The sequence below is a fragment of the Penaeus japonicus genome, unplaced genomic scaffold (assembly GCF_977035675.1).
Source record: "Penaeus japonicus unplaced genomic scaffold, GWHDUDI00000001_assembly GWHDUDI00000025, whole genome shotgun sequence".
Taxonomy (NCBI): domain Eukaryota; kingdom Metazoa; phylum Arthropoda; class Malacostraca; order Decapoda; family Penaeidae; genus Penaeus; species Penaeus japonicus.
The window spans coordinates 29,144,583-29,159,582 of NW_028234427.1; the positions used below are offsets into that span (position 1 = coordinate 29,144,583).

The 15,000-nt window shown below is 35.6% G+C and overlaps 2 protein-coding genes across 20 annotated transcripts in view; one reads left to right on the forward strand and one right to left on the reverse strand.

Moving 5' to 3' along the window:
- Positions 1–3,925, forward strand: part of Ack-like (activated Cdc42 kinase-like) — a 42,313-nt gene extending 38,388 nt beyond the window's left edge. For all 6 annotated transcript variants that reach the window (XM_086551577.1, XM_086551579.1, XM_086551581.1 and 3 more), the window contains exons 19-20: positions 608–959; positions 1,332–3,925. In XM_086551577.1, the coding sequence (XP_086407703.1) occupies positions 608–959; positions 1,332–1,550 (571 nt within the window). In that variant the 3' untranslated portion in view covers positions 1,551–3,925. The remainder of the gene's footprint in view (positions 1–607; positions 960–1,331) is intronic.
- A 506-nt stretch (positions 3,926–4,431) lies between these two features.
- The window catches only part of LOC122267310 (COPII coat complex component secretory 31), a 23,215-nt gene continuing 12,646 nt past the window's right edge, over positions 4,432–15,000 (reverse strand). For 6 of the 14 annotated variants that reach the window (XM_043037350.2, XM_043037349.2, XM_086551568.1 and 3 more), the window contains 8 exons: positions 12,143–12,268; positions 11,679–11,784; positions 8,731–9,053; positions 8,101–8,169; positions 6,492–6,599; positions 6,146–6,322; positions 5,818–5,889; positions 4,432–5,446 (listed from right to left, as the gene is read on the reverse strand). In XM_043037350.2, the coding sequence (XP_042893284.2) occupies positions 5,261–5,446; positions 5,818–5,889; positions 6,146–6,322; positions 6,492–6,599; positions 8,101–8,169; positions 8,731–9,053; positions 11,679–11,784; positions 12,143–12,268 (1,167 nt within the window). In that variant the 3' untranslated portion in view covers positions 4,432–5,260. The remainder of the gene's footprint in view (positions 5,447–5,817; positions 5,890–6,145; positions 6,323–6,491; positions 6,600–8,100; positions 8,170–8,730; positions 9,054–11,678; positions 11,785–12,142; positions 12,269–15,000) is intronic. The other 8 variants (XM_086551572.1, XM_086551571.1, XM_043037344.2 and 5 more) reach the window with 4 other exon arrangements.

Here is a 15,000-nt window from a genome sequence, read left to right on the forward strand (position 1 = left end):
TAACTGCTGTACAGTACTGAATATGAGTGGATTTTTTTTCCTTCTTTTTTCATTGATTATTGAATGAATTAATTACCTTGACAAATGTTGAAGATTCTGAGGACTGAATGAGCCACAACATATATGATTTTTAGTGTTAGAAACTTATGTTCATTAATGGATTGTTTGATAGAAATACAAGTAATTTTAAGTGTATTTGATTATCATTCTGCATTATAGACTGGCATTAAGAATTGATAAATAAAAGAATATAAGTATCATAACTTAAAAGTATTAAGACTTCCATGTATGTCTTCTAGTTAATATCACAGAAAAAAAGAAAATTTTTATTTATGATCATTAACTAGTAATAAGTGTTCTATATGGATCTCTAGTACCATATGATATTCACTCTTTGAATACACAGCTATTGAGGTTCATATTCAGTATCAATCATTTTTTTCAAGTGACTCATTTTAATCATAAGATTAGGTGCCACTCATGAATGAATGACGTTTCATGTACAGATATGTGGTGCTAGTGGCATTAATAAGTAACCAAGTTTTTGTACATAGGATAGGAGCCATACTCATTTTTGACTGTACAATCACCCTATTCTTCATAACAGAAGTACGAGTGCCCTGGATGACAGCTTTGAGAGTCAAGTGGCCAGTGAGATGGATGCCTTGGATGACATTCAGGAGGAAGAGCAAAGTCTCTCTCCTGTAGGTCCTCTACCTCCTCCCTTTCCTAACTCAGATGCCTTCACTAACTCTTCCGACCCTCATGTAACCACTAATGGCTTTGGGGAGGGACCAGGAGGCGGCAGTGGGTCCCTTTACCAATCTGGGGATCATGTGTCTTGTGAAGACCTGCTCGACTTTGCCATGGACCGACCCAACTCGAGGCGGACACAGGGACCTGCCCGAGGCACTCAGTCAGATGAAGTCCACATCATGCAGAAAGTTCTCAAGAATGAGGTTTGTGCAGAAAGTGATGATCAAGGATAGATTTTGCCTTTCATATTGCACAGATTTTACAGCTAGTCAATATGGTGTTATTAACTATTTTGTGCTATGTGTGATGACAGATATATAGCATACAATACTTCAGATAAGTGTTTGAAATTATTATTATTATTATTATTATTCAAAGTGTTAGTACAATATTACAATATTGTAGAAAAAAAGTACATACTTCATGTTTATTCTTCAGTTGCCACATGTATTGTAATATTTAACCAAATATATTGTAATGTCTAGGTAGGAAATCTCTTTACCAGTGATCAGAAAGAGCCTTGCTACTTTCCAAGTCTTATGTATATAACTATTGTTTTTCTTGTTTTACCTTAGCAAGTTTCACCTGAAGAATGTGTTGTGGCCCTGAATGAATGTGAATGGGATGTGCACCGTGCCCTAAAGTTGGTGCATCTCCAGCTCCTCTTGATTGTTCACCGGGTGCCAATAGAAGTAGCACGCCATACACTGGCTTCCTTCTCTTGGGATGTGAGCAAGGCTGCTTCCTACCTGATGGCCACGCGAGGAAGTGACGAGGACACGGCACAAGTCTGATCTGCTGTGTCGGTGGTGAATGTCAGCCCGGTGTAATGACGACTTAGTTATTTTGATTTTAAAAAATTATTTATTCATTTTTCTTTTAATTTTGGGGGGTTTGTCTTTTTCTTCAAGGAAGATGCTCACTCAGTCTGTGTATTCAGTAATGTTTATTATTGAAAACTGTTATAAGCCTGATATGATTAATTATCAACAAAAGTGTTCAGGTCATGACAGGAATGGAGCAATATCATACACTAATTCCCTGCCCTAAGATGCTTGGACTATATTTTCTGTGGCAACAATTTAACAACTAGTGTATAAAGTATTTTTTTCCTATTGCAGTATCAGTACTTTGTAGATCATCTTGCATCTTGGATGTTCAAAGGGATAGCATTGAATTACTGACATATTATCTCCTTGTTGATATTTTAGAGATATGCCTTTAATTTAAGGTCTGGAGCTATTCTCTCTTTAAATTTTCATAGATTGATACTGATTAATGAGGCCGTTACGTGTTAAAAGTTATCAGACTCGGAACAATTCGTCCCTAGATTTTATGACCAAGTAAATTTTTCAGCCGTCCTTCATGCCTGCTTAAATTGCATTCAGTTTAAGCTGGTGATGAATTTATGCAGTTTTTAATAGATAAGTAAATGGAAGAAAGAAGGAAGATTATTATGACATCCAACTTTTACCCTTTACACATCCCAATTTTCTCTGTTCAAAATTCCTAACTGCAGGACTATCTCAGTAGTAGGAGAGTCAGTGGATCTCTGCTCTTTGCTACACGTTATATTTTTCTGATACTGTGGAATAATGAATGCTCCTTTTCTGTTCATACCTATTATGAATAAAGTTTCTGAGGAATTGTAATTAACAAGGCAGCTGAAGAGTGTTATATTACCTGTAAATAAAAACTCTGGTGTCCGCATCCAGCAGAACCATTTACACTGGAACTAACTCAGACAAGTTTGATATTCGCATTCAAGTGTCTTTGTTTCTTTTTTTTTTTTCTTTCTTTTTCTTTTTCTGTAAAGCTTAATGATACAGGGAAGGTAAATGCATTTGAGGAAGCTATTACTTGTGATGAATTTGTATAAAGGATGTTGCTCTTTATGATAAAAATACTTGAAATAATTGCTATGTTCCTGGAGTTTTTTTTTAGAAAAGAAAAATACAGACATAAAGGCATGTCATCTTCTGATTTATTAAGTTATGGAAAATATGTACAACTACATAATCATAATTTCCATTTTAGAATGACCATCATGATAGAAAGAAAATCAAAATGAATTTAATATGCTAAAATTTGCTGTTATTTTATTTCATGAGTAATAGATGTACCAAACAATTATTTTTTATTAGTACCAGTGTACATATGTGTATTATGTGGTATGTGGATGTGGGAGTTACATTTTAATACAGTTGTTTAGAATATATATTTTTAATGGATCATCAGTTGTGTATCCAGCAGTTTAGATTTTGCAATTGCAAGAGCAAATGAACAATGACTATAGGGATAGGAAATAGTTTTTAATGAAAAGGCCATTGTTTATAATCTAGGTACTAACTGTTTCTAAAATTTTATATTGGGATTTTATAAAACTCAGAAAAAAAAAGATTTCAAGCTTGAGAAAACAAGAAGCATGAGTGGATATGCATTGAAGGTATGGAACATCGATTAATTTTTTTGTCAAGCTGAGAAATGTACATCAGTATAAAAATGTTAAGCAATTTACAAAAACCTTTTTATCATTAGAGGTATTTTTAATAGTCTGCAAACATCTGATGGATCCCCTTTGCTTTTGCCCAGTTTGTGTGTTCAGTAAGCAAAAAAAAAGTTATATTTATTTGTTAGTCTTCCAACTTATAGTTATATTAGGTGTGTATGAATCAAGAGATTATTAATGAGCTTTAATCTTATTATTTTGCCCCATTTATATATGAATATATTTTCATTTATGCACTTTAATTTTGTATTATGTAGGTTTTTTAAGCATTACTGGCATAAGAACATTATGATGTCTTGTGTCGTCACCTGTAAGAACCATAGGGTTTTGGAATTGCAGTGTTGCATATTTTCATACTTTTGTATTTTTATATGGTCAAATCATGTCTGGTCTGCAACAGTATGTATAGATTAGAAATCCTTGTATGGGGGTGGGGGAAAGTTATCGAGCAGTCTAGTCTTGAAAGCGTTACGACTGTAGGATGTTCACAGAGCTTACTGTTAGCTCCAACCTTCAGTTGTTTTGAGTTACACTGAGATGTGCAAGATACTCTTGTGTTTTGAAGATACTTGCCCATTCTGCAGTTATTAAGGTATGGAGCTATGTTTGAAGGAAGTGCAATGTTTGTATGCCTGTAACTATATAAAACCTTACATCATGCAGTCTTTTTTATTTCCCTATAAATGAGGCAGGTGCACTAAAATAAAATTACTTCCATCATCTAGATGGGTTTTATTAGTGATGGAGAGGTTGACATACAGGTGGACACAAACTCAAACTCATCTCTGTTCACACATGACATCACAGGGCCTGTACTACCTGCATCGCTCATTTAATTTCTAATGGGGCTTTGGCCGACATCCGTGATTTTCTGTATTTCATGACTTACCATAATAAGGATTGGTCTGTAATATGAAATTTCATATCAAATACTGCTAATTAAGAAACATTTAAGTTCAATATAACATATTCTATAATTTCAAGTCTACAATGCACTACTGCCACCAAAACAAAATGATTAACCTTTTACTTCATGTCTTTACTACAGAGTTACTTTGTTGTAATTCCCTGGATCCGAGGCTTGAAAGTTATGTAAGCTATTGAAAAATAGAACTAAAGCAATCACTCAGAGCTTTTAGTAGTTAAGGTAAAATAGAGAGGCAACGATAATTCACATAATTTTATCTGTACCTTATGTAGAATTCTGTGTTACAACAAGTGACCATTAACATGCCTTGATAACAATATTTTTCAAAGTAAAAATGGCACAAAACAAAAAAGAAAAATATGTAACCCTTATTAATACAACATTAAATACAATGAAAATGCACTACTGCTTCCTATAATTAATACAATGTTACAGATAAACTTTGTTCTGCATAACCAGTTTTTCCATATTGATCATATTTACCACTGAAAGCAAACTTAAACCTTTCAAGATAAAGTCAAATGCCTACAGCATGGATGATTTATTACTTAATTAATATTCCCAAATCAATGTTCTATTACCCTATAATATAGAAACTAAAGTCAAGTTTGTTTTTGGCAATGTCAGTCTATTGTTGCAATGATTCTAATCTATAAGATAACAAAAATACAATATCTGATACATGTCACCATTAACATTACATTGCATCACGACCCACATCTATTATGTCATGATTGGCATTACCATAGGAAAGCAATATCTGATGGACATAGACCTTGACAAAAAAAAAAAAAAATGTTGATCTTACAAATAAGAGCACCTTCTGATTTCACTTCTCAACACGTGCAACACAGCTGAAGGTTTAGTCCAAAGACAAGAAATATGCCTTTCACTCCTATTTCATCAGTAATAATAATAAAGTCATCATATGACTAAAGCCCAAAAGATGTCAACCATTATCTGGCAGTACAATCTAATAAATAATCTGCCATGAATCTCTTACACTGAAATGACTTCAGTTCACCGGGAAGTTTAGACAACCTTATTCTACATTCGGTGGAATCTTTCTAGAGGAATACTTGAAGCTGCATGCAAGTCTGGAGGAGCATCTTGATGGCAGGCATGAACTGAGACATTTCCGAGAAGTTTCCCTTGGCGACTGTTTGGCCGTGGATTTGTAAGGCACTTTGGTAGTCTCTAGATTTCATTGCCTCTATAATCTGGTGTACTCCTCCAAGTGTAAAGGAGCCAAGCTGGGAGGGGAAAAATACATACATTTTATTTAAAATAAAGATAAATTTATCTCATATTTCTTTCTTAATCCAATAGTGATTGGGCGGTTTTTGCTCTGATCTTAATGCCAAGCACACAGGCCTAACGCCTCGGGCTATTCGCCCGCTCTAGCCATCACCACTCTCTACATCCACAAACATACAAAAAGCCATGACGTGATATCATGTCACCCAGTATTAACAGGTTATGTTCAAATTATCGGTATAATCATGAAAGTTTTACACAAGGTAATTCTCTCATTAAGAAAACTAGAGGTTCAAGTCTTGTGCATTATTGTGCTAACTTTATAAAGTCATCAAACCAAGTAGGAAAATACAGAAGCTTTACTCACCTGACCAGCTCGAATCTTGTCATAAAGAATCTCCAATCTTCGTCCAATATCATCAAGTCTTTGCTTTACTTGCTGTAAAGTTAGAAAAGCCAATATTCAAATAAATATGAATATTTAATAGAATATTGCTTCTGTATAAAGTAAACTCTGATTTCTTTCCAGTATTTAGATGACAATTACCTATTATTCTCACCATTACAACAGCCAGAAACATTGTAATAGATTAATTAAATCTCTATTTTTAAAATTCTGAAGAAAATATCTTTATAATAATTTCATGAATAAATAAAAGATGGCTATGAAAAATATTTCTAAAACCCTGACCCACCTGATTCTGACAAGCGGCTAAACATCGTTCTCTGATTTCCACAAGGATATTCTGAATGACCTGGTGTTCTGCTGGCAGAGGACCTTTGCTAGCAGGTTCTGGTGCTGCAGGAGTTGCCACTGGTGCTGCAGCTGCAACTGCAGGACCACTGGTCTCTGCTCCATATTGCTGGAATCCCTGTTAAGTCACAGTAGCATTCACTAAGTGAGCTTGATATCTTTATTACTGGTTATCAGCATTCACTAAGTGAGCTTGATATCTTTATTACTGGTTATCATCAAACAAAATATGATGGAGAGCTAATTAAAAAACTGATACGTGATTTTATAAAATCAGTGCCACTCACCATAAACTGACGCGGCTGCTCAGGAGCCCCCGGAACTGGGCACATTATTGGCTCTGGAACCTTTGGGGCCTCACTTGCCTGTGGCTGCTGCTGCTGCTGCTGCTTGGCCTGTCAAAAAGTATTCTCCAATTATGGAAGATATTTTGGGTGTGCAAGATCTCATTTTTGTTACTAGTACTATCAGTAATTACCAAACAACCAGAAATATCATCATAAAAGGCACACTCCTTTACAATAATATATTTTTGTTTAAGTACTAAAGCTTACTGCACTCTATAAACATATTTAAAAGCTGTGGTGTTTAATGGAAACAGGAAGCAGGCATTTCTTATGAGTGACTTCCTTACCAATACCTGTCAGAATCTATAAACTTCTACACACTTCAGCCATCTCAGTAGAATTAAAATTGCATTGCCACCCAGAAATGAAATACTAAATACAAATGCTTCCATTATCTCACACAAAACCATTCCAACAACTGCATTTGATAACTGTATTAAAACATGTATTGCAAGTTTTAATACAGAGCTATTTGACAGCAATACAACTAAACTTCCTGCCTTGTTAAAGTGGGAGAAGCCATCTCATTTTTTCCCTCATTTTCTTCTTTGTACAACTTTGGTTCTTCCCATGTTATGAGGTAAGCATATTCATATGAAATATATTAATATGTAGAGGTAATTACTGACAACATCAATAGATAATCCAAATAGAAGCAGAAATAATGATAACTTATTGAGGCCATACATTTCTAATCAATATAGCTAGCAGAAAACAGGTATTTCTACTTTTACTTATGTCTTCTTGGCATTAATTTCAAAAGATAATTAGATAAGGCCCTACTGACAGTAGTATTAGTATGGTCATCAGTACACTAGATAGCAAACTATTTAAAAAGTGCTGTTCTATAGATACAGAGATGCTCTATGTAAAAGCATTTTCATAGAGACTGCAGTGTTTGGTCTCCTGTCTCATTTCTTTGCATTCATTTAGCATCAAATCCCCCTATTCTTTATGCCTAAGCTGGTCACAAGCTTATTTACTGCTTTATACATGAGCAGATAAAATTAAGGAAATTCACTGTAGTTTGAATTGTACCAAATGTTCCCAACACACATTCCTATAAACTTTGTAAATTATTTTGAAGAAACTGTGGCAGGTTCTTCTTACAATTAACATTTTTATCAGCAAACAATTAGGCAATCTCTCTTCACTCCAAATAAAAGCATTTAATAATTTATGTCAGATTCATGCAATGACTGAAATTTATATCTATTAACTGTAAGTCATTCATTATTCTTAATTCTACCTTCTGATTTCTCTGTTCCATACAGAGCTCAGACTCAGAAATGTTTCTGCAGATTCTATCACCAAGTATCTAGAATTCTACTGAGCAACATACACATTATTTGCTTTACAGATATAATGCAAAGCAAGATGGGCCTGAGGCCAAAATAGTTAATTGCAATCTGAAAAAGAGGACAGTGGTAAATAATACAGAAATCTGCCTAGTGATAAGAGCAATCACACAGTCATATGAGCAGTTGTGGTTGTCACCCGTACAGCCAGAAGCTCACGTCATGCCTCATGCTGGCCAATCTCCACAAACCTGCTGGAGCATCAGAAGCCTCTTGTCACCCGAGTGTCCTCCACCGAGCCTATGCTCACCACTGAACTGCTGGGAATTTGTGTCATCAATCAAACTGAATTCACTTGTGTGCAACTGCAAGACCCCTTCTAAGAATGCATTTGACCCAAGCTGTTCTTGGCAAAATTAAGGAAAGCACAAAAAACATTATGCTACCCTTATTTCAACTTGTCTCCAGCTACTATAATCCTGTTTCATTATTTATTTCTGTATCTATACTGAAAATATACATCAGCATAATGGTCTTTCATTAAAGAAAAAATCAATCATATAATACACTTAAAAAAGGAGGGCAAATACCTTAAATTGCATGTGGCTACAACTCACTCCCATACCATTTCATTGTCAATTGTTATCTGTACCTATATGAAACTTAGCTGCATTTTGGATTTAAATCAAGAGAGGACTCATTTCATCAAAGAAACATATGCTCCCGACTTAAATCCATCATATAACATTCTATGACATTTGTGCAATTCATGCAAAACCAAAATGTCAAACCTGTTACACTCATCACTTCCTGAAATAGGGTCCTCCTTCTACAATGTTCCATTAGTACACACTTAAGAGAAGCAATAGATTGAGTCTCACCTTCCGGGAGCCAGAGAGGGGAGGGGGATCATTCCACCCACGGGGAACTGAGGAGTCGTAGGCCGCTGGAGGCTTTGTCGGAGGTGGAGGCTGCTGCATCTGTGGCTGATTTCCATACATGGGGGCCCCTGGAGCCTGGGATGCAGGGGTGAAGAACTGGGGTCCTGTAGGTACCGGTGCAGAAGGAAGGGGGGCATTAGGAGGAACCTGTGCAGGTCCTCCGGGGGGAGGCATGAAAGAGGGTGGCTGATTCTGCATGCTAGAAGGCTGGTTTAAGCATGAGGTGTCAGAGACGTAGCGGCTCGTGCCTCCACGTCGCAAACCTACAAAGAGAGAGAGAGAAAGAGGAAGTAGCTTTGTGCCCAGTCTTGTAGGGTACACAACAAAGAGATAAGCATACTTTAGCACATATATGGATTACAAGAAATGTTTATTACATGCTAAAACAATTCAGTTTATGTAACTTATTCTTAATGGTTAATCCACTCTTACAAAATCAGACTGAATACAATGATATTCAGTAAGCATGCAATTTCCCTATATTCTGAGGAATTTAGCAATCTGACTGAATAAGAACAATGCAGTTAATGGACAATCCAGTAAAATATTGAAACTTTTGCAACTTTTGCAATCTACATTTTCTAATTATCCTCACTGCAAAACCTAATGATCATATCCGTTTTATGGAGAAAAAAACTATGTATTACCCTACACTAGTAACCTACTTGTACCACAAAATAAGACATCTACATACAAAATAAGCAGATGTGTGCAATTCACTTTGTATAATAAATAGCATGTATGTACATCATGTCAAAATAAACATACTTTCTATAAATACAATGAGTCTCTGCATTCTTGTATCTAACTGAACCCCACAATAATGTATTGAAGTACTTAATCTATTTACATAATACATCATTATCTATATATGTTACAAAGACAGCTTTGTACTAAGTCTCCATAAAAACATACTATAGCTAGATAATATTCAGACATTTCCAAACTTTTCTTGTACCAATGACTCCAATACATACATACAATAATTCAGAAAACACACATCCGTTGAATTACGCAGCAAGTAATTCTCTACCATTTTACATAAAGCAGTACTAGAAATATTCTTTAAAAAAGTATAATCCACAATGAAATTACAAAAGGCCTAAAATAATGAGAAATAGGATTACTAATGCAAGGATAAATCTGATGTCTTGGAAATTACATGTATCTACTTATCAAATCAATATATCACATCTCACCTTCACCTTCTTTCTCAAATTTGACATCTGAACAGAGCAAACAAAAAGAACTGTTTATATTCTTCCTAAATTATCAAAATAATACTTATATCTACAACAATAAAAAGTCGATCATGTCTCTCAAATAACCGTTTTCTCACAACAAGAACAATACAGTACTTATTTCCATTGTTGAGTCAATTACAAATACTACTTTATCTATTTCCTGAGCACCATTGGACTCTATTCATTAAAATAAAGCATTCAACTGCATAAGACATCTCTCTATCTAACCATGTACATGTTCCTGTCCAAGAAAATGTTGATATTTGTTACTTCTTGCTCAAAGATCCCCCCCATAGACAATATGTGTACCATTCTTGCTGTGAGAAGAATTGTTGTTGAAAAAACAAGCAAAACCACAAAAGGAAAACGTGGATATACAGGAGAATCTTCAAAATTTGGGATAAGTGAAGAAAAGGAGGAGGATACAGTAGTGTGTGTGTGTGTGTGAGGGGGGGGGGGGGTTGAAGATGAAGAAAAGGAAAGGAGGAAAAGGAGGAAGAGATGGAGGAGAAAATAGAATAAAAAGAGGAAGATAAGTGCATGAGGATGAGGAGGCAAAGGCAAAACAATTAAGCTAAGGCCCTTCTTGCCCTCCCTCATCCTCATAAACATTTTAAAGCTTCTCCTGTTGTGTTCTGAAGTCCATCAAAAATAAATAAAAATACCACACCACAAGTCTCAACTGAACTTTTTTTTAACTTACTGAAATCTCTCAAAAATCTTCAACCAGACCTTCCCATTTCTGCTTGCCAGCGCAGACACGGCTTCCAACCTCATACAACATGCACAGTGTTAAGTATGAGTGTATCCAGTATAGAAAATCATGCAAATACTCATTTTTTGTTAGTTCTAGATCAAGTGAGCTTGCATGTATTTTTTATGATTGTCATGGAGTGATTAAAAAAAAAGGAGTAAGGAAAAAGTTACACATTTATGTACACAAGGGCTGCTTTGCATGCAATTTCCATGAGCAAAGAGGACATATCAAGTTTATTGCAGGATCTAGTGGTGAGAAAATGAAATATTTTACTCTGATTGAGTGAGAGTGAATGAGAGAATGTGAGATTGAGTGTGCATGTGTGAATGTAAGTGACTCTGAGTGGGTGAGAGCGAGAGTAAGAGTGTGGGTGAGTGACAATGTGAGAGTGGGTGTGGGTGAGGGTGGGAGTGAGAGTATGGGTGAGAGTGAGAATGTGTGAGTGGGAGTGGGTAGTGAGAGTGAGGGTGTGGGTGAGAGTATGGGGTGAGAGTGAGAGTGAGAGTGTGCGAGTGAATGTACATGTGCGTGTTTTTAAAGTAAAATAAACCTGTCTGAACCTTAATGTATATATGCCCTGAAAGTAGCAGTTTGATTCCACTACACATCCTTATACTTTCAAATTAAAATTCCTCCTAAGACTTTTTTTTTACAAAAAGAACTATGTCTTTAAATACAAGGACTTTTCAAAATATTACAAAAAATACAATATTAATCTTTTTGCATTTCTTAAATAAAATGCCAAGAAACTATTTTTCCAAATGACAAATAAAGTTATATAAAGCACCAACTCCTTGACAGTCAGTAAATAAAAGAGAAGAAAATGAACTGAAACTAAAGGAGCATTATATAAAAATCAAACTTATTGCACCAAACACCAAACGAACCTCCAGAGTGACCAACTGCAGTGGGCGGTGGGCCTGAGGGCACAGCAGGCATCGCAGGCTGCATTGGTGTCAGAGGGGGCACTCCAAATGTTGGTGGATTTGGAACCTAAGAAAAGGTCTTGGTTAATACATACTTTTTGTATTTCAACACAGAAATACATCCAATATAGACCAATAAGGACTTCAAAAAAATTGTATAACAAACAAATTCCCTTCCTATTGAATTCATAAACCTCAAATATCTCTTCTCTACTAATTACAATTCATTTAGGGCAAGAATAGGACAACTGCAGCAACCCAAATATTACATCAGGAAGTGGTATAAGTAATTGGAAGTAAAGCTAGAATTTAGATAGCCACATGAACTTCAATACAAGATGTTCAATGCATCATTCACAAACTGAAAATAAAGGCATGAAGACTTGGCCGCCTTAAAACAATTACAAAAAGGGAGGTTATCATACCGGCGGCTGAGACACGTGGGGTGCTGGACTGAACATGGCAGGAGCAGGTGCAGTCGGAGCAGCAGCAGTCGGCTCTCCATATATATTCCGCTGTTGTGCTTGGACTGAAGGAGTGAACTGGCTTGGCTGTGGGTAAAAGATCAGAAATTGAAAAGAAACCTACTCTGTTCGCTGAATAGAATAAAAAACACCATCTTGTCCGTTCACTTATCAATTAGATGAAGCATACAAAGATATATGGAGACACAATCCCTCATCATGTTCATTCTGTATGCACTAATGTTAACTGGAAGAAAGAAAACTAAAAGATTTAGACAAAACATGTCATGTTCTATTCATCATATGAACGTAATGAATGAAACAAACATCTAAAATAAATGTACTTGATATAAGCCAGTTGTGAAAAAAAGATGAATTCTGTTAGATCTTCAATCCTTATTCTTATATCAATATGACTTTTCAATTTAAATATCATTCCAGGTTCTTAACCCGATGACGATAGTGATGGCTGTTTTGGATCCACCCAGTCTTATTGCTGGGTTATTTCAAGTGCGGAGGCCTAATGCCTTGGGCTATTCATCCACTCTTTCTGTGGCCACCCTCTGCGCGCACAATCACCCTGCATGCTGGCCATACAAAAAGCCATGATATGATATCGCATCCCTGGCAGAGAGTGCTGCCACCACATGAAGTGATATCACATCAACCAGCGTTAACGGGTTAAGTTATTTGGATACAATGTTTCATATTCATTTACCTCATCCTTATCTAATCTTCAATATCTATGGTCTTATGAGAATATGTAATCAATACTGCTAATGTTTAAGTAGTAATAGCACATATATAAAACATTAAATGACACTCATAATAAAACAGGAAATAACAACTGGTTTCTTACAAAAAATAAAAACTCTAAATACTGTTACCTTAAAACTACTAAGCCATTGTAAAACCATACTTAATACATTACCTACCATCTGATTAATAACATGCAAAGAAAATTTTTTTAAATGTGATTATACAACACAAAATTAATGCTAATTTGTATGCATGCTACTGCCTAGGTGAGGTACATTTTTGGCTAACCTCTTTCATTTTCAAAAGTAAAAATACATCCATAAAGCACAATAAGTACAGATGTAAATTGTACATGATAATCACTGACCAAATATTTAATATTTTTTATTTAGAGCAAGATAAACTTACTCCTGCTTGTAATGTGAATAGGAGGCAAAATTTAGTGTTCAGCATAATCTAGCAGACTGAGATAAAGCACAAGTTTACATTCAATATTATCAGCCAAATTTCTACATGCCGTGGTAAATGAAAAATAATGTGCAATACGTCAAATTTCATGCACAATAAGAAAGATTTATCTAGAATCTCTCAACCATGGTACCAAACACCTCTCATAATCTTGATATAATCCAAAAACTCCACAACTTCCTGTTAGAAAAACATTCCTGGGCATCTTTGTCACTAATGATGCCTCTAGTTGCATGGAAGCTCAGCCAATACAAGGAATACTAACAGGTAATATAAGAGTCCTGCAAAATCTCTTAACCCATTCATGATGGGGCTATTTCGGCTCTAAATGATCGGAATGCCGGGGTATACCAAATGCATAAGCCTAACGCCTTGGGATTCTCAGGCGCACTATCCGCGAGAATCAATGAAATGTGGAAAAGATATCTTCCCTGTACTTCTAATTTTTATATCAGGTAACAAACTTTGATATTGATCCAGATGCAGCAGCTTGTGCACCATTGGGTTAACTTGGGAAAAGGTTTTCATTGAAAAAAATATATATATATTACACTACACCTGTATTGCTGTTAACCCAATGCCGCCGGCCGCCGACCACAGACGGTGATTATGTAATATGATGGCGCGGGTGCCGTCATACGCCATCAATGATATAATTGATTTAGGCCTATGCGTTCGAGAGCCCCGGCATTGACGCCAAAAAAGACGAAACGGCCCGGCGGGAATGGGTTAAATATGGGTTTTGACCAATAATTTGCCGAGTGCCTGTTTTGTATAAACTTAGTGTGACTATGTGGTTGGAAAAAAGGCTTCAATCACAGCAGGACAAAGGCTGATTATATACACATGTGATAAGATGTGTATGACGCCAAGGCCAGCAGTATTATCAAATTAAAAAAAATAACTAGAAAAAATAAAGGACTAACTAAACTGACACATTTGCAAACTGTGCACCCAAAAGGCATACAACAGTCTAATGAGCATCCAATAAAGAGGGGGCAGAATTTTTGGGGATTAAAGGTGTAGGTTCAGAATCTTCATGGCAGCACAAGTGTTTATCATTTTTACACTATTCCTGCCTATGATATTCGAGGTGCTGCACTATATAACTCATTGTATTTAACCCATTCGCGCCGGTTGACGTGCTGACACGTGGTCGAAAAAGCATTAGAATGATAGATTATTCTTAGTACAATTCGATTTTCATACTTGATTTGTCTTAGCTACTTTAGTTTATCCTTCTAAATAGTAGAAAATGGGATATAACGTAATATGAATGACGTCTCAGGTACATACGTAATCTTGATTACGGCATGGTGATTTCTGTTTCTGATTTGTTGAATATGATGATCTGAGTCGAAAGGCTATCGTAAAATCAATTGTAATTAAAAAAAAAAAAAAAAAAAAATTATATAACATCTTTTTGTTGCCCCACTAAAAGAAAATGACACTTGAAAAAACATTGCTGTTACTTGCATTCACTTGTATGCACATGTATGGTTGTTCATATTCTCTTTCTTTTCGTTTAGGAAGAAAAAAAAAATTGAAAAAAAAAACTATGTTTGTTACCTCACTAGAAGAATGCTTCCACT